Source organism: Rosa chinensis, chromosome 5, assembly GCF_002994745.2.
Source record: "Rosa chinensis cultivar Old Blush chromosome 5, RchiOBHm-V2, whole genome shotgun sequence".
NCBI classification, from domain to species: domain Eukaryota; kingdom Viridiplantae; phylum Streptophyta; class Magnoliopsida; order Rosales; family Rosaceae; genus Rosa; species Rosa chinensis.
In genome coordinates, this window is record NC_037092.1 from 88,231,493 (window position 1) to 88,258,281 (window position 26,789).

At 38.2% G+C, this 26,789-nt stretch overlaps 1 protein-coding gene and 3 long non-coding RNA genes across 12 annotated transcripts in view; 1 reads left to right on the forward strand and 3 right to left on the reverse strand.

Annotated features, from left to right (window-relative positions):
* Positions 1–14,793, reverse strand: part of LOC112165351 — a 29,965-nt gene extending 15,172 nt beyond the window's left edge. The window contains exon 1 of the long non-coding RNA XR_002922808.2: positions 14,689–14,793. This is a non-coding gene — a long non-coding RNA (uncharacterized LOC112165351). The remainder of the gene's footprint in view (positions 1–14,688) is intronic.
* On the reverse strand, positions 3,424–4,502 carry LOC121053049. Its single transcript, XR_005810582.1, has 2 exons — positions 3,866–4,502; positions 3,424–3,767 (listed from the first exon to the last, which is right to left on the reverse strand). It is a non-coding gene; the product is annotated as an uncharacterized LOC121053049 (long non-coding RNA).
* A 2,206-nt stretch (positions 14,794–16,999) lies between the features above and the next one.
* Positions 17,000–19,228, reverse strand: LOC112164416 (receptor-like protein 2). The gene has a single exon (XM_040506059.1). The coding sequence runs from the start codon at positions 19,226–19,228 to the stop codon at positions 17,000–17,002; it is 2,229 nt and encodes a 742-aa protein (XP_040361993.1).
* Positions 19,229–19,591: 363 nt separating this feature from the next.
* On the forward strand, positions 19,592–23,619 carry LOC112165346. Of its 9 annotated transcripts, XR_005800490.1 has the most exons (12): positions 19,592–19,888; positions 20,126–20,201; positions 20,325–20,380; positions 20,605–20,726; positions 20,815–20,878; positions 20,976–21,129; positions 21,577–21,691; positions 22,085–22,248; positions 22,638–22,813; positions 22,897–22,965; positions 23,039–23,178; positions 23,319–23,619. It is a non-coding gene; the product is annotated as an uncharacterized LOC112165346 (long non-coding RNA). The 9 variants fall into 9 exon arrangements; XR_005800487.1 differs by having other exon boundaries at positions 20,126–20,380; positions 21,522–21,691; XR_005800486.1 differs by having other exon boundaries at positions 20,126–20,380; positions 22,085–22,487.
* Positions 23,620–26,789: the final 3,170 nt, after the last annotated feature.

The following is a 26,789-nucleotide window of genomic DNA, read 5'->3' on the forward strand; positions in this document are numbered from 1 at the left end:
TTAATGGAAATTGCTTCATACAACACATTTAAACTTTCATTGTACAAAGATGCTACAGTTCAAAATTTTTCAGATAGAGCAATATTGCACAACAGTTATAAAGAATGTTATGTTGTCTGAATGAAAAAAAAAAATAGCGGGACATTTTCCCCCTACCTTTACTCATATTTGGCTCCAATTTCTGACTCAAATGCACTACCAAAGTACTACTTTGCACAACAGAATACTTATATGTGTTGTAGGATCGAAACTTGGAAATTGTCACACAACATGTATATTCATTGTGTTGTCCAATTGAGGGAGATAACATTGAAAAGATTAATGTGCCCCAAAATGAGTTTCATTCCCCCAAAATGACCAAATTTTGGCAAATGATTTGCAAGCTCCTACAACGGAATGACTTTTTTCTGTTGTGTGAATGGGAAAGCCATCCGAACGCCAAAAATGAGCTTGTGCTTACACATAGTAGGCGGGAGTTTTCATTTTGTGTCCCTCAGCTGAAAGTTTAAAGAAAAGACAATCACACAACACACCATCATTTTTGTTGTCTGATTTTATTTTAAAAAATAGAAGACAAACCATATCTCGCATTAGGGCAAACTCAATGCACCTTGCCAGTTTGTAAGACCATGCCTCCCACAGTCTTCTTCTCTCCCCGAAACACAAGTCAATGATTACCTCTTCGTCCACAGCCAATCTCCGTGTCTGACTCAAAAGCTAATTCAGCATCCAACCGAAGCACCCAGCACCTAGCCTGAACGTCCAGTGGATTTCACCTTCTCTCCACTGAAACCTGCATCCCTCACATCCCTAATCATCGAACTCTCAACTCCCACCCCTACAATTTCTTCAATCATCAAAACCCTAACTCGCTCTCTCTAACTCATTCACGACCCCCTCGTACTCCACCATACTCTGAAGCTCGTCTCTGACTTGGCATCGGGACAGCCCACCTCTCCGGCCTCGTCTTCGCCTCTGTTCGCTCCGACTCAGTGAGTGAGCTTCTCAGAGATCGATTCAAACTCTCCACTATCTCTATCGCTGAAGCCGAAGGTATTACCGCAAATTCACTAATTAATTGACTTCAATTTCGTTTATGGTTTTCTCAGTTTTCAATTCTCGTTCTCCTAGCAGTGAAGAGAAGCAGCTTCTTGGGCTATGAAGCATGAGAGTTGGGGAACGATTCTGAGTAGGCCGGAAGAACAGTAGTATATCCAAGCTGTGGCATGAGGACTTTGAACTGGGGGCCGATTACAGCAGTCAGGGCTTTGAGCCCAGAAGGGTCGTTACAAGAGCTCGATGATTCACCAGTTTTCAGTGGAGCTCGCGCCCTTCTGCAGCGAAGCCCAGTTTGATCAGCTCGTCGCTGAGGCTCAACAGCTCCAGCAGTTGTTCGTCATCATTTGGTGCGTTTCTGGATCTTAATGGGTTTTTCAATTTAGTTTTGGGTTTTTCATTTGTGATCAGAAATGATGTTCTTCATTGCAATTCTGTGTGGAATCAGAATGGTTGAGTGATTCTATGCTTTCCTTTTATATTATGCAGGGCAAGCATTACTCCTACGTACAACTGTCTTCATTATTTTGGCTGGAAGCTTCAAAAGCAACGAAATTATCTTTTTCAAGCACATAAATTGCAGTAAAGGAACAAGGACAATAAGGTCAGTGAGCCAGATTCAGATGTGAGGGAAGTGTTAAATCCCCACTCAATTTCATGGCTTGCATTGACATTATAGTTTCTAGTGGTTTAGTTGTGTGTGTTCTGAACTCTCTTGGTCATTTTGTATATAAACGTATTATAGGTCCTCCCTGCAATTCTATTTGTGAAAGCAAGCAATGCAGAGTTGTGGGAGAATATAGGTTTAAGAAGCTTGCTTACACTGACCTCTGCGACCAATTTGAAAAAGAAGAAAATGAAGGCACTTATTCCCCAGGTCACACAGATTATATATTTTGGAGGGTTTTCTATGCTGTGTGTTGGTCCAATGATGTTGTGTAGTAGTTCAATCAATATCTTTGGCATAGTTTCAATCCAATTCAGGTAATATTATCTGATGCTTTTTCTTTGTGTGTGTTAATGATATGGTATAAATTCAACTTTTTATAGTATTATTGAATGATTTGGTTCGTATACAGATATTTGGGATTTTTAAATCCCTTGAGCTTTATTATATGTTCTTGAACTCACCTTTATTTTAGTGTATATACAAATTCCTTTTGGGAATTATCAAGACCAGTGTCTTTTAACTAATTAGCTATTCAGCAAAAGGCCGTTTACTTGGCACTTGTAATTGATATTGGGATTCTGTCCTGTTCTTCTTCTTTTGCTTGGTATTTGATTTCCAAAATTGAAATTTTATTTAACTGATATTAGTCAACTACTTTGGGTTGATAACTTTTAGACTAATTTAATTGGTCTATTCAGCCATTATCATATACAATCTAGAAAAGGGAATTTGACCAAGTGTTATACGAAACAGTAATGGAGAGATTTGGTAGTCATGTAATTTCCATCAGGTTCATATTGTAAGTGTAGGAGTTATGTAACTAGCTCTTTCCAACTTTTTTTCAGCTATCACAAGAACATTTTCAAGGTGATGTTGGAGTTTAGTCTCTAGACCTCTATGAACTACTTACCAGTACTATACTGCTCAAACGTTTTAATACAATTAGCTTACCTAGTTATAAGAACTTCATTGAAGCACCATAGTAGTTCATGCTTTATTATATCTTATTATAGCCATAGTTATATGATCAAACATTCAATCATGAAAAGATATAGCTACCTCAAAAATCACTGAAAAGACAACGTGAGTAGCACATGAAACTTAATCAAGTGAAAAAATTACAGAGCAACAATTAAAAAAAGAAAAAAAAGAATGAAATTCACACTGTATGGAAGATATACAACCAGTAAAAACAAAAAAACTGTCTCTGATCATTTGATTGCTCAAGCTACTCATTAGGAGAAGCAGAAGCAAAAAGGGTAAGAAAGAACAAATGACCATATCTAACAATTTCTTTTGTGGTAATGCAATCACATAATAACTGATAAATTCATCACTCACTAGAATATATGGCCAAATATTGTAGGATTCTCACAAAGAGGATACAACTAATACAACCAGACCAGGGGAAAATGCATTAATCATGATCAAAAGAGTTGGCTCAAGATCAGAGAATATAGTCAACCAAGACTCTTCAGAATCATTGCAGAGAACTCATAACATACATTTAGGAAAATTGCTTAGCAAGTCAGCGATTAGATTTAGCCAACTCTAGAATGCAACCACAAGGCTTATCAAGAGGTCTTCCAACCACCAATATATAATTCAAACTAGTCCGTATTACAACAATGTCTCATTAATATATACAATTGCAACAGAAGAATGAAAAAAAAAATTTAATTAGAGAGACATTTGAATTCAAATAGAAAAATTCCAGTCACAAATCCTTGAAAGACACAAGACCCAGTTCACAAACGGTACAAAGATATAATAGAATATTAAACAAAAAGATAAATCCCTAGAAATCCTTTTCTGATGAAGTCTCAATTAAGAAAATTTCCTCAACTTACAACAAAGGGTACCCACACTTGTGACTCCTTATTACATACCAAAACAAAAGAAAAGACTATGCATACTTCTGTCAAACAGACAAACAGACACATGAATCAAAATAAATAGAGAAATAAAGCTTCAGACTCAACTGTTGATGCATACCTCAGCTTCGCATAACAATTGATTTCTCAGCTTCCTTTATATGGTCCTGCAACAAAAATCAATGAAGCAGCAAAAAATTCAAATCCTCAAAAAATTCCCTATTCTCAAATCCAACCACAAAATCAAATCTCCAAGCTTGCTCACCAAAAACAAACCTATAATCCAGGATATTGAAACCGAATCGTAATTTGCTCGGCTCGAAGCCTATAACACGGCGGCTAACTCTGGGATCTCTGTCCAGTAAATTGAGGTTGAGTGACACGGTCACCGGCTCGTATGGGCTGTCCAAGGTGGTCGGAATTCAAGGCTCGACCCACCATGACTCGGGAACAGAAGAGAGGAGTGAGGGAGAAGCCGAGAAGGACGATGAAGATCTGGGTCTGACGTCTGAGAAGTGTGAACTAGGGATTTTAATTTTTTTGGGTCTTCACTTAAAAATAGCCCTTTACTCCTTTAGCATGCCGTGCTTGGAAAAGAGTTTGATTTTTTAAGTGCCCGCCTACTCCGATGTTTAAGAGAAAAAATCCCTCCAACTGAAAAGTTTTGGTCACTAAAAGGAAACCATGCATTATGAAGTTCAGAAATATCAGTGACCCAACACGAATGGTCACTAGTATTAAAACTTTTGGTCATTAAAGTTTGAACGATGGGCGGGTAAGTGAATTTAGTTGGTCCTAAAAGTTTTAGTGACCAACCGGTAGAATTGGTCATTAATTCAATAGTATTTGTGACCAATATTGAAGTGGTCACTGACATTTGGTCACTAATACCCGATTTTGTTGTAGTGTGTGAAGCTTAATGCGGATGGAACTATTAATAGATACAAGGCGAGGTTGGTTGCCAAAGGATATACACAACGCTATGGGATTGATTATGAGGAGACTTTTGCACCTGTGGCAAAGATTAATATAGTCCGGATTCTAATCTCACTTGCAGCAAACAAAGATTGGCCCTTGCACCAATTTGATGTGAAGAATGCGTTTCTTAATGGGAATTTGGAGGAAGAAGTGTACATGGATGTGCCCCCAGGTGTTAAGAATTACCCAAGTGACGTTGGCAAAGTGTGTAAATTGAAGAAGTCTTTGTATGGCCTGAAGCAGTCTCCAAGAGCTTGGTTTGGAAGATTTTCAAAGTCCATGAAAGTCTTTGGATACAGACAGAGCAATTCTGACCATACCTTGTTCATCAAGCGCAAGAATGGTAAGATTACAGTTCTTATTGTGTATGTTGATGACATGATTGTTACAGGGGATGATCCGAAAGAGATAAATGAATTGCAAAAGTATTTGTCAAAGGAGTTTGAAATGAAGGATCTGGGACAACTGAAGTATTTTTTGGGTATTGAAGTTGCAAGGTCTAAGAAGGGGATTTCACTTTCACAAAGGAAATATGTTCTTGATTTACTTGCTGAAACGGGGATGCTAGACTACAGACCCATCGAGACACCACTACAAAAACAATTGCAATGGCCACGGCGCAATGCCGTCACAAAATCCTCTTTTGCCGTCGCAAAAGAGCATTGGCGACGGCAATTCTTTCGACGCCGTTAGTGGCGTCGCCAATGGTATTTGCCACGGCAATTCGCAAAACGTTTGCCGTCGCAAATACCAATGGCGACACCACCAACCGCTACTGAAGTTTTTTGCCGTCGCCAAAAGTCATTTGCTACGGCAAAAATGCCGTCGCAAAAATATTATTTATGAATAAAAAAAAATCAGCATGCAAATGCATGCCGATTTTTTTTTTTTAATGAATGAAAACTATACAAAAAGGAATGAAGCTTATATAAAAGGAAATGTTACACTTTAATTTTCCTCATAAATGTTACAAAATGAATGAAGCTTCTACCAAAATTTACAAGATTGATAATTAAGCTTTACAAGTTAGTTATTTTCCTCTACTTCAAGATGAACTTTGCAGGGATCTTCCTCTATCTACTTCATGTACCAATTACTCTAGTGTTGTTGCAAGCCTCCTATAACAGAAAGTCAGAAATCTTCAAGCATTCATTAAAGAAAAAAAAAGCTGGAAAATTAATGGGAGATATACACATGACATGGATATTGTTCATACCAGTACATACAATTAATATTTCACTTGAACTCTTAATTACTTTTTGACATTTTGAGTCAGCAAGTGTGCTAAATCCAGGTCTTTCTAGGATTAAAGCTAGAGTAGTTGATTTAAAGAATGCTAAATCCATAGTTCCATACTTACCTCGAAACATGTCTGAATTTCCATTCATTATATATCATGAAGATCCCTTCCAATTAGTTCCTGAATAGGGGGCTGCTGCGAGTAATCCTGAAGGAACACGAAAAATTATTCAATTCATGCATAAGTCTAAGTTACATGCACTGTAAATAGAATTCCAAGTTACATGCATAGGTCTCAAATGACAAACAGGACATGCTCATAACAGTATTATGTGTATCTAGGTTGATGAAATAGTATATGTAGTCAATGTCACAAAGTATGCTGCCATACCATTTTCCTGCACCTGTAAAATTCACAGGTTATATTAGAACAAGAAACTTTGAATATCCAAGTGCAACTATAGTACTAAAATATAGTAGTCTAGTCAAACAAAGGAGAGCTCAAAACAAAAATCAGTCTCCTTGATTTTCCTGCACCAACAAATCTCTAAACTGCTCAAGTTTCCAATAAAACACCAACTTCAATACACAGCTCCACTGGATTAAATAGAACGCAATAGAATGATAGGTTAACTAAAACCATTAGAATGTGCTTCCACCTTCAGTTTCGATGTGGATTAGAGAAGTAACCAACCATTGTAAGATGATCAAATATTGCATATTCAACCATTGTAAGATGATCAAATACTTGCAAAAGTGACCAGCGAATGGTATCTAATGCCTATATTTGTGGTAGTGTTAAACTGCCTACATCTTCTAGCATTCATATGCAGCACGTCCCAACCTATGTAAAGGAATACTTAAGTCACAAAATAGTCTGCAACTCATTGGCTAATGTACAAAACACGAATCATAACTCCTAGCATGAAAAAGACAGCAAAGCACAGAAATAAAAAGCAAGATCCATACCTGGAAAGTATGTAATTTTGTTTAATCTGGCTGCCTGAAAAGACAACATCAAACTCTTAAAATATATTTAATACATACCAAGCTGAACCAAAACCATAGAAGTGAGACAGGGAACCAAGATAACTAGCACTCTATAAAAAGTATAGTGAAACAAACTAACCAATTCATATGAACAGGTGGGGTGATCAACTCTTCACTTATTGCAGCAGTGCTAAATCTACTGACACTTCTCCTTGAAGATCACATCAGAAACAATTTCATTATTCGAAAATATGTTGTGGCTAAAAACATTTATTATCAGGGGCCATCAAGAACACCCTAAAAATGCATTGCTGCTTGCATAAAGAAATCCTATTCTCATTCTCGCCTAACTCAATACCTAGAAAACATATTCTAGAGGTAGTTCTCTAGTTTTATTGACACAAGGAAATAGAATGAGATGCCTGCTAGATTGCTACTAGGTACAAGTACTGAAAACTATAAGTTTTGTTGAATCAGATGCAATGGTTGTTATTGCAATTCATATTTGCACCAATTACTAAATATAAACCCATATAAGTTTTATACACTAAACAACAGAGCAATGAACAAATACTAAAAAGAACATATAAATATATTAGACTAAAAAAAAAAAAAAAGACTCACCGTGTGCTCCCAGATTACTACTACATCATTCGAAAATATCTATATATCTATATAACACACACACATATATATATTTAGTTGTGTGGAAGCTATTCAATAAACCCAAATTAGCAACTGGAAAGAACACCAGTTAAGGTAAAGATCACTTACTGGTAATGTAGGCTAAGCACCCCCTCGAATCCCCACCAACCTTCTCAGTTTAAGACAATTATATGAATTCCATGAGTACTTACCTCCCAGAATTCATCACTAGAATACCCAAATTTGGATTTCGTTGAAAGAGACCTTAAAATGATGGCAATTCCATAAATCCAAACCTAGAATTACTCGAATGCGTCTAAAAATACACAATGAAGACTTACTAAGGGGATTACAGCACGAATTTACCTTGGGCATCCAAGCTTGAAGTTCCTCTTCTTTCCCCCAATTTGCTGAATCCGCCTTCTGTATCTATCAAAAACCCACACTGAAATCAGAAAAACACGACCCCAACAAACCCTCCTACCTAGTAGCTAAATACCAAAAAGCCCTTAAACAAACCTTTTTTTTTTTTTTTTTTCCGGTTGTTACAGGAACATCAGCTCTTCTTTTGGTCTTCTCAAATTCACCAGTAAGATGTCTCTTCACAAAGGTTGTTTTCCCTGGATTGACGGATATCTTTAGTTCAGAAAGAACCACCAGCAAAACTTAAAATATATGATACAAGTAAACAAGATATAACATGAATTTAGAGCAAATGGCAAAGTCAAAAGAAAAGGAAATACAAACAGCGGCAGCAAAACCCAAATAACAATAACATAATATCATTATTACAAATTTATAAAACTTGGGAGAATTGGACATTAGACAGATGCTTGATTTGTTCAAACTGAACTCATCAATGGACAAAGGTTTCAATCTTACCTTTCAATATATATATAAAGGTAGCAAAGTTCTAGAGTCCTTAGCATCAATGACAAGACCCACCCCGAATTCCACCCTGGAATCCGAAGTGGCCCTGCGGGACCCACCTTTAAAGGAGATTTACCAAAAATTTAGGCATAACCTCCCTTAAAAATGGTTAACCCAAAAACCTGCGGAAACCAAAATTCACTTCTAATTATCCAACCACAACTCCTGGAGCCACCTGCTCCCAAATTCAAACAATCATCCCAAAGCTAATATCATCATACATAATCTCCAAAGGGTACAAGTTACTACAATCACCAAAGTTAGGTCATAGACCTCAAATATAATTCATACAAGTTTGGGTCACATATCCCTTAGTAATCAGAGCATTCTAGGAATATAAATAGACAAGGAGTGCAGTAGGTTAAACAGGTAACCTACAGAAGGTGATGGCGAAAGCAGGTGCGGTCACTATGGCTCACACTCGTACACCGAGCAACAACACTGCAATCTGGGCATTTGAAACCGAAGGGCCCAGGGAAAAGTATATAAAACGTTAGCGTGAGTGGACAAAATAAATAATTGAAAGAAAAAGGATTTTATACTTTTCCACATTTATATCCATAAAACTCCCGATGCATGCAACAAATAAGAAAACCCGACTAGCCCCGCTAGTCAAGAACAACAACAAAGAATATGGGGGAAAAAAAAATGGGTTCACCATACGGGAATGGAGCCCCTCGGGCTCAACCTACCCTCAACTGCCACTCACACATAGATTGTGCGAGGAGGAGAACTAATAACCTCAACTTCCATTCACACATAGATTGTGTGAGGAGGAGAATATCACCTCGACTACCACCCACGTGAGGAGGAGAAAGCTACCTCACTGCCACTCACAAACACAAAGTAAGTGAGGAGGAGACCTATTCACATGACCCGCGTATGGTGAGGAAGAAGATCGTAGAAAGCCAATAAATCTGTATAGTTTCCCTACATATCTCACGAAATAAGAATCTAAGTGTATAAAGACGTGACCCCGCACGCCAAGATCATCTCAAGTTCCAATATAAGTAGGGTATAAAGAAGTATAAAGTTTTGCTTCCTCGAATTCTTATTTCGTAAATCTCTTAAAAAGCTCCAAGAGCTGAATATAAATATAAAATCAATAGTATAAATTTCCGAATCCGCATAAAACAAAATCCTCAAATCGAGCATAACGAATCTTAATTCAAAAGTTCAAACCAATAAAACATTCAATAATCCAAACCAAAAATAAAATGCTCGATAAATAAGTTGATAAATCAATAACTTAAAACTTGCGGAATTTAATTTGCATGCATCAATTAAAATCAAAGGTCCACTCACAATAAGCGGTCAATCCTGACGTCGCTCGTGATTCTCCTCGTATGGAGACTCCTCTCGTCCTGTACGAATAACAATCATAAATATATATATAATCCACAGGACGGAATTTTTATTTTACAATACTTATAATTGGAAATTCATAACATCCCCCTTCCTAATATCCGACTTCTCAACTCTCTACAACATCCATCCTTAATGCTCCAACATTAATCTGTCATTGATGCAATACCTAGAGTGAATTCGAAAGGAATTCGGCGATCGAATTCGCGATAATCAATAATTAATCATTTAAACTCAATTTGTAAATCCTCCGATTTCCACCAAACTTCATGCATTACATTCTACAATCATTATAGGGTATATGGGATTAAAACGACAATTACAACACGAGTCTACGCGCCACCACACGCTACCTACAGTGGCGGTGCGTGGGGACCACGCGCCGGCGGCGACCTCCTCCGATGACCACCAAACTCCGGCACTAGCATCTACACCACAAGCCCAACCAACTTCTCAACTACAACATCAACCAATTTTACCTCGACGTGGTCGAATCAAGCCGATGAAGAAAAGCCCAGAAACTTCAAGAACCCTAGAAATGAACAAATTGTCAATTCGACCTCTACAATGCAAATTGGAATGAACTACCTTAGGGGAAATAATCTCCATCAAAAACCAAACCTTCGATGTGAATCTGGTGGCCGGAGGTGGCCGGAATGGCCGGAAATCGGCAAAATCCCACAACTGCGACCGGAGCACCTCTTGCTTCGATCCGGACTTTCACGGCCGAAACTCCCCAATCCTAGGTCACTGGCATCAAGAGCGGGTTGAGGCGCCCCTGTGGTGACCGGTTGCACGCCGGATGATGGCCGGAAAGTGAAGAATCGGAGGGGAAGAGGAGAACCCGAAGGGAAAGGGAGGAGAATCGGGGGAGAGGAGAGAGAAAGAGGGGTGGGTTTCCGGTTTTGGAAACCTACCCGGGTAACTTTCCATATATATTCAAAATTTACCATGAACAGTAATTTTCGTAATTCACTCATAACTTTTGCATACGAACTCCGATTTTTACGTACCACATATGCACGCGCTCGGTTTAATGCCCTCTACAACTTTCATAAAGGAAATTTTCTCAAATTAGTAACTCACAAAAAGTCAATTTTTAACCACCCCCTAAACGTTAAAATTATAACCGCGAACGGTAATCATAAAGAATTTCATGCAACTCAGTAAAAAGGGTATCTCAGATATGGGGTGTAACAATCAATTTCATATATACAAGTCCCACCAGTTTAAATCATAAAAAAGAATCTACTTGTTTTAAAGTTCATTTTCATTGCTTCTGTTATAGTCATCAAACAACACTAAACACCCCTTCACTCAAGTATATGAAGCTCAAATCTGCCTCCCAAATGCTCAAATCAAAGGCATCAATTTATCAACAAAAAAAAACACTTTAATAGTGTTTCTCTAACAGATATTCAAAAACAAAGCTCTATTTGTCTCATTTCAGCTCACAAAACAACCGATTCACCAAGCAAAGCAAAATGAAAAAATTTCACCGATAACAAACAGATCACAAACGAAACTAAATCCAGAGTAAAGAGACGAACCTGTTCCACCATCACCAACGATTACGAGCTTGAAGTTCGGGTACTCCACGGTTTGCTGATTCGGCAAAGCCTACAAATGCAACAAAAAATTATCAAAAAAAATCAATAAAAAAATCTTTTTTTTTCAGCCACCAAACGAAGATCAAAATCGGCGAAGAAAAAAAAATAAAGCTGAGACTTACCATTTGAGTTTTTGAGGTCGAAAAGCAGTAGTGCGAGTGGCGTTGAGAACTGAAAATGAAAGAAGGAACGATGCGAGATTTGTCAAGGGTTTATATAGCAGGAGCGTTTCGACAGAGGCGGCAGAGGCGGAGGAAGAGTTGGCCGGCGCAGAGAAGAGGGAAGGTGGGGGCGATCCGAACCGGCTGCTGGCTTTCATCGGATAAGATGCAGAAGGAGAGAGAAAACCATGGGTATCTAGACGGCGTGTGCTGTCGAGGATGGAGGTTACACAGGATTTGGGTTAGTGGCAAGTGGTGGAGACCAGTTGTGTTGCAGGGTTTCGTTTTCGATCTAGTTTGTGGATCTGTGGTTAGATCCAATCGGATCGCAGCTCAAATCCATTGGAGATTGGGGTTTCAGTTCTTGCAGTAGGCGATCCCTTGATGGTGGGTTGGAGGAGGGTGGCGGTGGGTGTCCCGGATCTGGTATTGATCTTCATGGATTAGGGGGTCGTGTTTTGGGGTTGGGAAGGAATCAGAGAGAAAGAGAAAGAGGCAACGCTACAAATGGGGAAACTGATAGAGAGAGAATGAGAGTTAAATGTGAGAGGAATGAATCATACGATAGAAGACATTCGCAGTAGCAAAACCAAGTGATTCTAGCGACGGCATCATACTGCTGACGCAAACCTATTATACTTTTGAGACTACATGCTTTGCCGTAGAAAATATAGGAGCTTTGGTGACGGCAATTGAGTACCGACGCTAACCATGTGTAGCATATATGCTACGGCTCTCCTTTGCCGTCGCAAACTAATTTTTATTTTTGCGACGCCTTCTTTCCCGTAGCAAATCTATGACCAATGGCGACGACATTTTTGCGCCGACGCTAATCGCGGTGGCCATTGCAATTATTTTTTGTAGTGCACCCATTGAGATGAATCACGGACTTGCTATCTATCCTGATCAAGTTCCAACTGATAAAGGCAGGTATCAACGTCTTGTAGGAAGGTTGATTTATCTTTCACATACTAGACCTGATATTGCTTATGCTGTGAGTGTTGTTGGTCAATTTATGCATTGTCCTAGTGAAGAGCATATGGATGCAGTCTTTCGTATTTTGAGGTACTTGAAGATGGCGCCAGGTAAAGGGTTACTATTTTAGAAAAAAGATGAATTGGAAGTTGTTGGATACACAGATGCAGATTGGGCTAGTTATAAAACTGACAGACGTTCTACATCTGGGTACTTCACTTTTATTTGAGGGAACCTTGTCACTTGGCGTAGCAAAAAGCAGAAAGTTGTTGCCAGATCAAGTGCAGAAGCTGAGTTCCGAGGTATGGCACACGGAGTCTGTGAAATGTTGTGGATTCGTAATGTCTTGAAAGACCTGGGTTACAAGCTTAAAAATCCTATGGATTTGCATTGTGATAATACAGCTGCCATTGAGATTGCACATAATCCAGTTCAACATGATAGAACAAAGCATGTGGAGGTTAAATGTCATTTTATTAAAGAAAATCTTGACAGAAAGGTTATTCGCTTTCCATTTGTAAACTCAGATGAGCATTTAGCTGATGTTCTTACTAAAGGAGTGTCCAGAAAGGTATTTGACAGCTCAGTCGACAAGTTGGGCATGATAGACATCTATGCACCAACTTGAGGAGGAATGTAGAATCGCTGTAAATCTGTATGTAATTAGGATTTTATTTAATTAGGATATCCTGTAATTATGGAAAAATTGTTTCCTATTAGAGTTAGACTACTCCTTTGTACTTGTATATATACCCTCATTGTGGGATGAATAGAATTATCGAATTAACCCTGAATTGAAGTATTCTTTTCTACTCTTAGTACTAGACCGGTTCTTGCTACTGGTGTGCATTGGAATATTGGTGATGGCTCTCAGGTAAATATCTAGAAAGATAGCTGGATCCCAGCTTGCGCGCCCTAGCTACTTAATCCATAGGCCTGCTGACTGTATGTTTGAGAAAGTGGCTGATTTGATTAATAGCACTACTCGCACCTGGATTCCCTCAATGATCTACTCCTTGTTTCCTGTTGAGGTTGCTGACAAGATTCTATGCATTCCTTTGAGCTCAAGGAGATGTGATGACCGATTAATTTGGAAACCAGAAAGGAGAGGACAATATTCTGTTAAATCAGCATATTGGTGTGCTAGAACATTTGTTATGAATACTGCACTTGTTTCCACCTCATCTGGAGACCCCTATAAACTCTTGTGGCAGAGGCTTTGGAAGGCAAAAATACCAGGTAAAGTATTAAACTGTGTTTGGAGAGCTTGTCAAAATCTCCTGCCTACTCGAGGAAATCTTACCTCCAAAGGATATCAAGGTACGTGAGCTGAAATGCATCTCCTGTGCCCATCCTTTTGAAGATGTAGCGCATGTGTTTTTTGCATGCTCCATTGCCAAAGAGATCCTTGCAGGTGCCCCTTTCCAAAGAGATCCTAAATCACGAAAACACTGGAGTCCACCGGAACTGGGAGTTTCAAGCTTAATGTCGATGGAACTTTTCTGCCAAGGGGGTGTTCACCGGGACTCTGACGGTCACTTTATTGCTGCCTTTGCGTACCATGTCAATGTGGTTACTTCTGCAAAACAAGTTGAGTTGCTGGCTGTCAAATTTGGGCTGCAGCTGCTGCATAAGCTGCAAGTCAGCAACTGCAGTGTTGAGACTGATTGTCAAGTTGCTGTAAAGGAGATTCATGACCATGAGTATCAAAATTTGGAGCATGGAAACATAATTGATGATATTCGAGGGTGGATGCAAGGTATTGTAGGAGTTTCGATTGTTCATACTCCTAGAACTGCAAATCCAGCAGCACATAGGCTAGCTAGTGAAGCTTATGAATCCGTGAATCATATAGAGTGGCAAGGAAATGCCCCCGACATACTGGGAGATGTTCTCAGTTATGATTGTAACAATATTGCCTAGTCCTATACAATAAAATTCTCTTTTACTCAAAAACAAATTGGAAATTTCCCTCCAACAATGAGTACCGTACCTACCAACAATGAAATAATTTTTTTCCCATCTTTACCCTTTCCTACTCATCTAAATTACTTCGCTTCTATTCCCCTGTTCTTCCCAAAAGTCTATTCCCGCCTCTCTTCTTCTCCTATAGCTCATCATCAAAGGCCTAGTCCATCACCCAAATCTCTCTCTACCTTCTACTCCTCTCCCTCTTCTCAGAAACCCTCAGAGACCTCAAACCCAACCCCAACCGTCCATCCACCTCGCTCCAATCAATCACAGACGTCCATGACCTCCTCCCCAAGTACGGCCTCCCAAGGGGTCTGTTACCCGACAACGTAAGATCCTACACTCTCTCCGACGATGGAACCTTCGAGATCTCGAAAACCCATGTTATGTTCACTTTGATCAGTTGGTGTACTACAACAAGAACATTAAAGGGAAGCTGAGTTTCGGCTCTGTTTCCGTTGTGTCGGGGACTCAACCCAAGAAGCTATTTATATGGGTTTCCGTAACGGGGATGCATATGGAACAAGGGTCTGATTCAGTTGAGTTTTACGTTGGGGCTCTGTCCGAGAAATTGCCTGCTAAACAGTTCGAGGATTTTCCTGTATGTAAGAGCAAGGCTTGCCGAGGAGGAGCTAGTGTTGAGTCAATATGAGATAAATTTGGATTTTTTGTACTTCGAAAGAAAAATAATGCCTTTGCTGTTTTAGTGTGAATTATATGGGAAAGACTGTATTTTGTGTTTCTGAGATTTCTAATTTTACTTTGAATAGTGGGGCAAAATAAGCAAAGAAACCACAGCCAACATTTACTTCTACTTCAAGTTAATTAAAGACTGTGTTTCTTTTTGTAGAAAATTTGTTATTGTACATTAAGAATGAGCTCGGGTTTTAATTATGTCCATATTCTGTTAGTTAAGAACTTTGAAAGTTTGAAAAATTCTGGTTTTCTGAGTGATTGAACTTGAATGTGGGAAATGTTGATGCCATGTGTGTTGATAACCAAATCAAAGTATCAAACAAAGGAAAAGGAAGATAATGTTTTCGAATTTTTTTTTTAGGTTATTTAGAGCCACAATTGCAGGATCAAGAGATTCTTGTAGTCATTTTAAATTTTTAATAGGAAAATTCTGATGAATTATTTGCTAAAATCATCTTGTTGAACCTATGTTATGTCTTTCCTTTCCATATTTGTGAGGTTATGATGAAAATAAGTTTTTCCATTTTCCTTTCCAATAAAAAACTTGCTTGCTTTTGATAAAGACAATGTCTGTGAGAAGTTTGTAGTGTTTTACTCCAACCCTGCATTTCTGAAGGTTTGGAATCTCAAGTTTGGTACTTGCATCATGTATGTCTGTGTGCAATTTTTTATGAAGGCTATAGAAAGGCACTTGACCTATGTATTGCAATGGTTGCTCAAATAGTCGAATCCTATTTCACTTGGTACCACCTATCACTCCCATCTATGATCTAATTCTCAAGGCCAATGCTCATATGGTGGGTTCAGGGTTAGGAGGATAGTTATCAGCCCCATTTTTACCCTCCAAAAGGTAAGAAAGTTATCGGCCCCATCTCGTGTCCTGTCTAGGAAGTTTACGTGATTAGTGAAATCATATCTGGTGTGTCATTATGCTCTTTGTACTGTTGGTCACTGTTTCCCTGAATTAATTGTTCATTTAGTAAAGAAAGAAATTGCAACGTCCTTTGTCCTTTTTAAGCAAGATATAGTGGAGCAGATATTCTCATTAAAAAAAAAATGAAGCCAATAGTTTTTTGAAGTTGTTATTTTTGTCATTGATCCTTTAATAAACACTGAGCAGACAATTCTGAGTTAATAAACTTTGGCAGCATGCATAATCAGCAAATTCTTCAAGGGTTCATATTCATATGTAGATAGGAATGCCTTTGCAGTGAAACCAAGACCAAATTTGCAATTTTTAAGCTCTAAACCTTCTATATCGTGTTGCTATTTGCTATGAGTAGAAGGCTCTTGCATGAACACCCAGCTTCTTAGCCGAGTGTTTCTGTTTGAAGAAAATTCTTTAACCCTAATTTACACCGGAGAATGTGTTCCCATTTAAAAGTGCTTTTTTTGTGTGGCTCCTATCATCTTCCTCTGTGTGATTAGGCTTGAATGAATTATGCTAATATTTGGTGGACTAATGTAGTTTCCTTAATGGTGTTGCAGGTAGAAATAACTAAAATGGAGTTGGCATTGGAAGAAGAATAAAGTGTGCATATGTTTCTATCTGTTGCAAGAATTCTATGCTTGTTGCTCTCAAGTTCTCTCCACACAAGTGGCCTACAGAAGCAAATATATGTGAATATGAATTTCTTGTTAGTTACCACAAAAAGAAATAATGTATTGTTATTTCCTCTGTGTGTCAACTACAGGCACTGATCTACACCGTAAGTAAATATATATGAAAATTTCATGCTTGTCAATGAAAATTTGTGGGAATGTTTTTTATGATTATTACAATAAGAGTAGTAGAGTACCATATATGTCTACTTTCTGACTTCTAAACAAACTTTCTCCTCATGCTTCCATACACTTTGCTATCATCACATGGAAGCTGTCTTGTACATTGTCTAGGAAATGGTAATATGCATACCTCCACTTTCTCATAAGCACCAAGGGACCACAGACTCCCCAAAATCCTGTAATGTACCCAAGTGCAACAGAAACATAAAACCATGGAATTTGATGCTCCTTGGTGTCTGCATCTGGGGTGCTCATATCAGGTGCATCAGCACCCTTTGTTGTCTGACACTTCTTTGGAAGTGGGGCACCACAAAGTTGATTCCCCTCAAATGCAGAAGCATTGAAACTTTGGAGTTGAGTGCCTGATGGTATTCGTCCTCCAAGATTATTGTACGAGACATTGAAACTTGATAAGAAATTAAGACCTGTAAATGATGCCGGGATTTTTCCAGACAAATGGTTCATGGAGAGATCCAGTCTCTCCATGTACTTTAAGTTAGATATCTGGTCTGGAATGTTGCCGGAGAAGTTGTTAGCACTAAAATCCAGCCCTTGGAGAAGCTGCAATTGACCAATCTCAATAGGTATATTCCCACTAAGGCAATTGTGACTTAGGTATATAACTGGGACAAAAAATAAATAATTGTACTGTTTTGTTATGGCATCAGCACTAGGTTGGAAGTAGATAGGCAGTTCAAGATAAAAGCGACCTACTTGACCTGCAGCTTGTCCAGATACTAGCATAGGTAGTGTGCACAATTCCTTTGGAAATTCTCCAGAAAGTTGGTTGAAGTCCAGTAATAAAGTTTGTAGCCTTGGAAGAGTCCCCAGCCAACTTGGAATTGAGCCTGTGATTCTGTTGCCACTGAGATCCAAGACCTGTAACATTTTCAGCTTCGATAGCCATGAGGGAATTATACCACTAAGGTTACATGAACTCAAATCTAAAAGTCGAAGATTTTGAAATCCATTAGAATCCGCCATTTCGACACCGTTCGGCATTTCCTCACCTGAAAAACTAGATGCCAAGGAAAGGAATACGAGACGTTTGCAACCCATCAGTATCTTCATTGCCCCTGTCACATTGGTCAAACCTTTGTTCGAACCAAGTGCGAGGAAGGACAGGGATTTGAATGAAAGAATTTCAGGTTGTATTTGAACCTCTAGATTATTGTAATTCACTTGAATTGCTTTCAAGAACTTGCACGAGTAGAGGCTGCTCGGCAAGATACCAGTGAAGTTATTTTTCCGCAAGCCAAGTTTACTAAGTTGGCCAAGTTTGGAAAAATTGAGCATGGAGATATCACCTCCCAAGTTGTTGCTTCCCATACGTAGTTCAACGAGGTTTGTGCAATTCATCAGAGATAGAGGCAATGAACCTTCCAGATAGTTGAAATCCAGGAGTATGTATTTCAACTTGGAGAGCTTCCCAAGGTGGAGAGGGAGCACACCACTCAATTGGTTATAGGAGAGGTCAAGGGTTGTAAGGTGGGTGAGGTTGGAAATTCTATCACTCACTGCTCCATACAATGAATTGAGAGGTAGTGAAATCTCTTCAAGTGTGGTAGAATTAAACATATCTTCTGGAAGCGATCCTGACAGGTAATTGTGACCAGCACGGAAGACCTGCAGTTTGGAACACTTCACCAATCCAGAAGATATACTACCATTGAAATTATTGAAGGAAAAATCAAGGTGTCGTAACGAGGAAGAAGAAGGACGACAAATAGAGGATGGGATAGGACCTGAAAAGGTGTTGTTACTGACATTGAAACTAGTCAAATTCCAAGCTTGTTGGAAAAAAGAAGATGAAACTGCACCATGCAAACGATTGCTGGAAAGATCCACCATCCGAATATGACTGGATGGTAGAGAAGATGGTAACACTCCAGAGAGAAGGTTATAGCTCAAATCTAGGATTTCGAGATCATTCAAGGACAAGAAGAATTCAGTTTGATCTAGAGAACCAGAGAGTGAATTGTGGGAGAGATTCAAGTGAGTGAGATGTGTGAGATTTGCAAGTGATGATGAGGGGAAAATACCTCCTTTTAGTTTGAGCCCTTTAGAGGGTAACTGCAAATGGGTGACCCAACCATCTCGATTACAAGTAATGCCTTCCCAATTGCAACAATCAGCGGAAGTCCAATTCAACTGAGGAGAAGACAGAGTGAGAGCTAAGAACATCAGAGAGCTGCGTTCGATTTGGTTGCAAGCATGAATGTTTGCAAATATGATATTGGAAGAGAATATCAAGAGTAAGAAGAAAAGGAATGCATTAGCCATTTGGTGATAAAGCTGAACTAGCAAGTCTGTTCGTTGTTTAGATCAGATTTCACTCACGTTTGTATTTATATTAAACTAAAATGAGGTCGATCAGCATTGCCAAATTAGTTGATGATCACCGCAGTTACTAAAAAAATAGTAACCCAGTCTGACCGGCGCTAAGAAAGATAAGTATCATTTTGATATAGCTAGACAAATGATTGAATATTTGAATATACTTTGTCATGAAGATATTTTGTCATAATTATACTAAAGCTGGGTTGGCACTGTATACTGTTCATGAATAGTACGTTCATCTTGGCGGAGCGACGGTTTTGCCCTTACTACTTGCCTCAACTACGATTTTGCCATTGTTTGACGATAAGACGCTGGAGGCTTCGAGAGACAGTGATAGAGAGAGAGAGAGAGAGAGAGAGAGAGACGGTGATCGACACACAGCAACTCTGAGAGCCAAGAAACAATCGAGGGTTGGGTTTGTTTTGGAAGATGTTCCGTTTCACCTGTACAGGTTAGTTTGCACCAAGACTTGGAACCCACCGCTTCCTCTTCTCTTAGTTTGAGTTTCTCCCGCATCATTCAACAGCAAAACCTCTCAAATCTTTGTCCAGCCATCGATGTCAACCCCTGAAAGATTATGTTCGGGCTGTTCAATATATTAAGGTGAGTATGTCTTTGACTTGCTACCATTGTATATGACATTAGATTTATGGTTATAATTTTGATAGTTTTATACATGTGGGAAAGTTCGATTCACGATATGGATTAATTGTATAATTCACCCCCACTCCAACCCATTTTGGCCTTCTGGGAATCTGTATTTATTGTCCACAAAAGGTTTAATCTTTATTTGTCATAGAATATAGTAGCTGACGCTGTTGATTTTGTGTGTTGAAACAGGCCACCATAGCTGAGAGAGCAAATGCCTTCAGGCGACAGTGTTGCTAGCTGAAACTGCTGTTAGGCTGGTGTATTTGTATGTGAACAACATATAAGTAGTAGCTACTGTCAATCTGTAGTTTAAGTAAAACAAAATTGGTTCAGAAAAAAAGAATTGCAAAATAGTGCAGATGATAACCATTTCATTTAACTGAAGTAGGACTTGCCTACATTGGTAACCAAACCTCAATTTGGAGACACTGCTTACCAAGAAAGGTAATCCTTCGAAATCTTGCTCTGCACACTTTTGAAGTATTGTTTGCGTTCTCTATCAGTAAAGTAATTCACTTCCTGCTTCTTCAATTTCTGCATTTGGCATAAACTATGCTCCTCTTTTTCTGCTGAAATCTTTTTTATATATGAAATTTGATGAATTTTTTGGTTGATCTATTATTCTGGAATCTAATCTCACTTTCCTCGAATGTTCTTCATCTTCCCAGTCTCTGGGTTTACTTCCTATACAATAATATCTTAATTTAAGGCAAGATCTGAAAAGACCCAAGATTTTACGAGAAAAAGATGAGTGAGTGTGAAAATGGAGTACCGGAAGCTCAAGGATCAGGTATTTTCTTTTTCTTTATAGCATCATCGAATTTCTTCAATAAACCTAAAATTGTGGAACTTTTGATTCCAATCTGATCAAACTGTAGGATGAAAATGGAAATTCAGCTGCTGACGACATAAAAAATTTACGGGGAAATCCGCTTTCTATTGGTAACTTTGATTTGTTCTCTTATTTTGTTACTTAGAAATCTCAATCCAATGAGTTGAATGTTCATGCTTAATTTTGGTGTTCATCTGAACAATGTAGAGCCAACTATGAGAGAGGGGCCAATAGACCGAAAATGGAAGCACAAGTATGATTGAAGTAGAGGAGCTTCAGCCATATTCACATGGATATACAGAGCTAAACTTTTTCTGAAGGATGAGGGAACAATGATGACCCACATTGACACCATATTCAAGTATGCTTCCACTCTCATATCTGCACACTAAAGTTTACATCTTTGATGATAGGCATGCTCATTATGAAAGCACCCACAACTAAATGATTTGTCTGACAAAAAATGAAGAAGAATGATATGGTTATCTCAATTGTCTGTTATTTGATCATTTTTGTTAGGATTAAGATCCTGTTTATTAAGTTTAATTGTCTTTCTGCAAACCAAGTATTTGTCACAATCTTGACCATTCTGTAAACTAACTAGCCGAAATACTCACAATGTCAAATGTGATGGATTCTTCACTAATGTGCTTCAATATAATGTGCTTCAATATTGATGTGTTGCATTATATGAAATCTCCTCTAATGTGCTTATTTCTTTGATTTTAATGTTTGTATTTCACCCAAAACCAGCACAAACCAGCAAGCTTAAACAATATTTAGTCAGCAACTTATTTTGCTCCTGCAGATGGGATCTGACAAATGGAACCCATTGTCCTTACCAAATTCGCGGCAATATCAAAATACCAGCAAGCTTAAACAATATTGGTTTTAGTCAGCAACTTATCTAAACTAAAAAAAGTGTAAGTCAACGAGGATCTATACAATATTGCTGTGTTGCATTAAGCCGAAATACAGTGTCAAATGTGATGCGCTCTTCTTTCATTTCTCCAAATACTCGCAATGTCAAATGCGATCGATTCTTCTCTAATGTGCTTCAATATTGCTGTGTTGCACGGTGGTCTTATTGACATTATTTTTTTATTTTTTTATTTTTTCACAGATTGGGGTTAAACATGAAATCTGTTTATCTTTTAATGTAACATTAAATCTTTATTTATTGGGTTTAACCTAGCTGTGAAAATAACATTTGGCTTTTTTCCCACTGCTGAAGTAATTTATTGTACTGAAAATTTGTGTATTAAGCTTTTATGTATCTTCCTTTTTTCCTGAATTTCAATACCTATCTTTTGCAGAACGTGAGTTGTAATATATAAGACCTCTGCTTAATTAAGATGGCAGAAAAGAATGCAGCAGAGGATTTTAATCGAGGAAGCTGAGAATAAGCAGAAGGATCGGACGACATGTGGACATCAGTGAACCACCAAAGAAATAAGCTTTTCCAGAGATGGATGTCCAAGTAAACCGGACTATACCACAGCTTATCGAAAATGCTTAGAAAATTTATTACTATTTTGCTTTTCTTGATTCTTCTGTTATATCGAATGCAAAAACCTTGGAATTTAACTCCATCATAGGGATAGAATTTGTACAGATGTAATGGTTCCTTGCTCATTAGATTGAAATTATGTGCGATATTATTTATGTGTTTTCTAGGACGTACTCAGAGAACCCTGGAATACTGGAATTGCTCCTAAGGTTTTTCAGTCCCAAACCTAAATTCAATAAATTTGATCATACATTTGAATTGTGAAATGTGAAGCATCTAAAGAGTTCACTGTAATCAACGGTTTAACATAATTTGTATCGTTTAACATTAATGCTAATATGTTTATATGCTTTCTGTAGGTATGCTATTGATTTATTTTGAGAGGTGAGAGGGAATCTAGAAGACAATTATCTCAGTTCTTGATAGTGCTCATGGCCTCTGTAAGTGTGGCTCCTTCATCTGGATTAGGAGACGGCAGTGGAAATACGGTTGCCCAGTGAGATGAATAACATGAAAATTAGGGATGACATACAAGGTAAACAATACCCACTTATTATTGGCTCAATCTTTGATCCTGCTGTGGACTTTTCAAAAGGAGTATTCTTCTTTTCTTTTCAGTTATGACTTATGGAGTTGGTCTCTGGTCTTGGTGGCTGAAATTTTTTTTGTTACAATGTAGGCATTGAGGTAATTGTTGCGTTGACCTGCTGTTCAAATTCTTTGTTACAACTTCAGCAATTAAGCTGTTTTTTCATTCTAGGAGTTGACCTGGCTTATATGCTCATTGGTATTGAAAAGAGACACCTACCTGAAGCATAGCCGGAAGCAAAATTGAGCTGTGAAAATCTTAATCAAAGATTATGCAGTGAACCTTGAATGGCAGGAGACGTGATGATTTAGGTAAGACACATTCTCATGAAACTTGCAGTTTTTAATGCAGAAGCAGGGGAGGATTCTGATATTATACTCTCTGTTTTGATTCTGTTAATAAAACGTGTGGGATTGCTTTTGATTGGTGTATTGATCACAACTGTGTTCAGAATGTTGATGAGGAAATACTGTAATCATGGGAGATTCTTCTGCAGCATTCATACACACGTAACTGTTGATGGCAAAGCTTCTATCCCAAAATTCCATTTTTGCAATATGTAAATATACAAATCTACTTAAAGTTCAGCTTTTGTAATATGTAAAGTTATGACATTCACCAATAAACGTTTCTTAGTTTATGGTTCTGATTGTTGTACATACAAAAAATTGAGGAAGAAAAAAAAAGTGCAAACCCGCAGCATCACGCGGGGCATATATCTAGTGGAATCTAAGAGACCTTTCTTTTTCTGATTTTGTTTTAATTTTATATGGCAGCTTGTCTTCCTTTGCTCATATAACTATCTGCTGGTCACTGTTAACTTATAGAGTACATAGCCTTAAAATTGAAAAATAAAAAATAAATAAAAGGTATAATTATTATAAGTACGAACCGTGCCATGATTAGCTCACAGACTCTAAGCGTGCAATAGGAGCAAAAGTTTCATCAAAATCAAGTCCCTCAACTTGTGAATACCCCTGAGCCACCAGCCTAGCTTTATTTCTGACCACATTTCCCTTTTTATCACTCTTGTTTCTAAAGATCCACTTGGTTCCTATGACATTGCAATTACTAGGTCTTGGCACTAAGTACCACACATCATTCCTAGTAAACTGATTTAATTCTTCCTGTATAGCACTAATCCATTGATCATCCAATAAGGCTTCCTTAGCATTTTTTGGTTCAATCAGTGACACAAAACCAAACTGTGATATTACATTTATGTTCAACAGATTTTTAGAGATAAAACAAAGCAATACATTGTCATGACTTACCTGATCTTGACTTACCTGTGTGATAGCTTGACTTCTGATCCTTAAACCATTTGATACTTTCCCAATGATGTCTTGACTAGAATGATCCTTTCAAACTTGTTTGAAACCTTGTCTCATTGTCGGAGCAAGTTCAAAAATGCTGTCAGTTATTTCCTCTTCCTCGTCATTATTTGACTTAGATTCTGGCAGTGTGTTTGAGGTTGAAGAAGTATCTGCATAAGGCTCTTCCTGCTTGACAAGCTGATCATCAATCGAGACATTGATAGATTCCATCACCACACGAGTTCTCTTGTTGTAGACTCGATATGCCCTACTATTCAGTGAGTAACCTAGGAACACACCTTCATCACTTCTTGCATCGAATTTTCCAAGATGTTCTCGATCCCTTAAAATGTAGCAGATACTTCCAAAAACATGGAAGTGTCCTACATTTGGTTTTTTACCTTTCCAAAGTTCATATGTTGTTTTGTCAGTTCATGGTCTAAGAAAGACTCTATTTATGGTGTAGCAAGCAATGCTTATAGCTTCAGCCTAAAAATTGGTACTAAGACCTGCATCATGTAACATGACTCTGGCCATATCCAACAGGACTCTATTTTTCCTTTCTACAATTCCATTTTGCTAGAGAGTGATTGGGGCTGAAAACTCATGGGAAACACCAAGCTCATTGAAATAGTTAGTGAATGCAGAGTTTTTAAACTCAGTTCCATTATCAGATCTGACTCTTACCATACAAAGATTAGATGATTGCTTCTCTATTAACATTTTCTGACTTAGACTTTTAAAGGATTCAAATGTTTCAGCTTTGTCTTTCAGAAAATTTACCCATGTAAATCTTGAGAAATCATCTACCACTACCAACATGTAGATTTTACGTCCAATGCTTTCAGTTTGAGCTGGTCCCATGAGATCCATGTGGAGCAGTTCCATAACTTTTGTGGTTGTAGCTGAATTCGCCACTTTGTGAGGAGTCTTTACCTGCTTTCCAATTCTGCAGCCTCCACACATCTTATCCGTCTTGCCCTTCAGGGATGGTAATCCTTTGACACATTGCTTGGAAGATATCTTTAACAGATCTTGATAGTTCACATGTCCAAGTCTCATGTGCCATAATTCAAATGTCTCCTCTGTGGATCGCACAGAAAGACAAGACTGCGCAGAAGAAGATTCATTAGCTTTAATGTGGTAATAGTTATCAAAGGATCTCTTACCTCCAATGATGCCTTCCCCTTTGTGATTTAACACTAGACATCGTTGTTTATTGAACCACACATCTTCATGGTCATCAACCAAGTGACTGACACTAATTAAATTACCTGTCAGCCCTTCAACATAGAGCACATTTTTGAGATTTGGAATACCAGGTGTATTGACAGTGCCTCGTGCAAGTATGCTAGCTTTTCTTCCATCACTGAAAGTGACAGACCCTGTTGTGCATTCATCCTCAAAGGAAGAGAACCATGCTTTGTCTCCAGTCATGTGTCAAGAACAGCCACTATCAACATACCAGAAATCTTTGAGTTTGTCCTCCATAGCAGTTAGAGCCACTAGACAGGTGGCCTCAATATGTGTCATTTTTTTTCACCTGGTTTCACACATGTGATAAGGCAAGTAACATCAGTGTGAGTAAGAGAACTGCTTTTCCTGGTCCAGATAGGTTTATCTTTGGCAATTTTTAAGTTGCTTTTAGAGAATAAATCAGTCAACTTATTGATAAGCTCCTTTTGTTCTCTAAGTTCAATTTGCAGTGATTCTACACTACATCTTTCTTGAGTAGGGTGTGCCTTATGAATTCTCTCATTACATTTAGGTCTAATATGTCCTATCTTACCACAGTAATGACAGGTAGGAATAAAACTTTTAGAATTGAGATACCTGTTTTGACCAGTAGCAGTTTCTTGGTCAACCTTTACCTGTTGAGCATATTTATGCTCCTTGATCCTTTTGAAGGGTTCAGTGCTGGATTCATCTTTCTCAACAGTTTGTCGAGATTCTTTAATAAATTTTGTACCTTTGGAACTTTCACCATAGTAGCCAAGTCTAGAAGTGTCATGTGGAGCTTTTCTTGATCCAAACAGTTTGGATACAGCTCCTGAGCTGATGTCAAACTTGGTAAATTTTTCTTGGGTGATCTTTAGTTCATCCTGCAAGGAATTAATTTCTGTTAGCAAATTTAAGTTCAAAGCATGTTGCCCTTTTACCTCAAGTTCCAGCACTTTGATTTAGTTATTTAGTTCCAGATGCTCATTCTTCCATGCTGATACTTCTTCCTCATTTGACACATATGTTGATTCATCAGCGAATCTATTCCTTTCTTGATCCAACAGGGTTTGAGATTCCTTTAACAGGTGATGCATCTCTCCTTTTTCAGCCTTTAACATCTCAACTTCTCTTTCCAGTTCTATGTTCTTGATCAATGTGGCTTTTGATGCCTTGTAGAGTTGTTTGCAGCGGATTGTAGTTTCATCATCTGAGAATATCACATCACAGCTAAAGATGATACAAATGCCACATTTTCAACTTCCTGAGTTTCATCATCACTCCAAGTCGAGAGTAGTGACTTATTTTGATTGTTCCCATGTTTTCTATTCCCACAGTCAGTGGAAATATGGCCATAACCCCCACATTCATAACACTTGGTTTTTCCT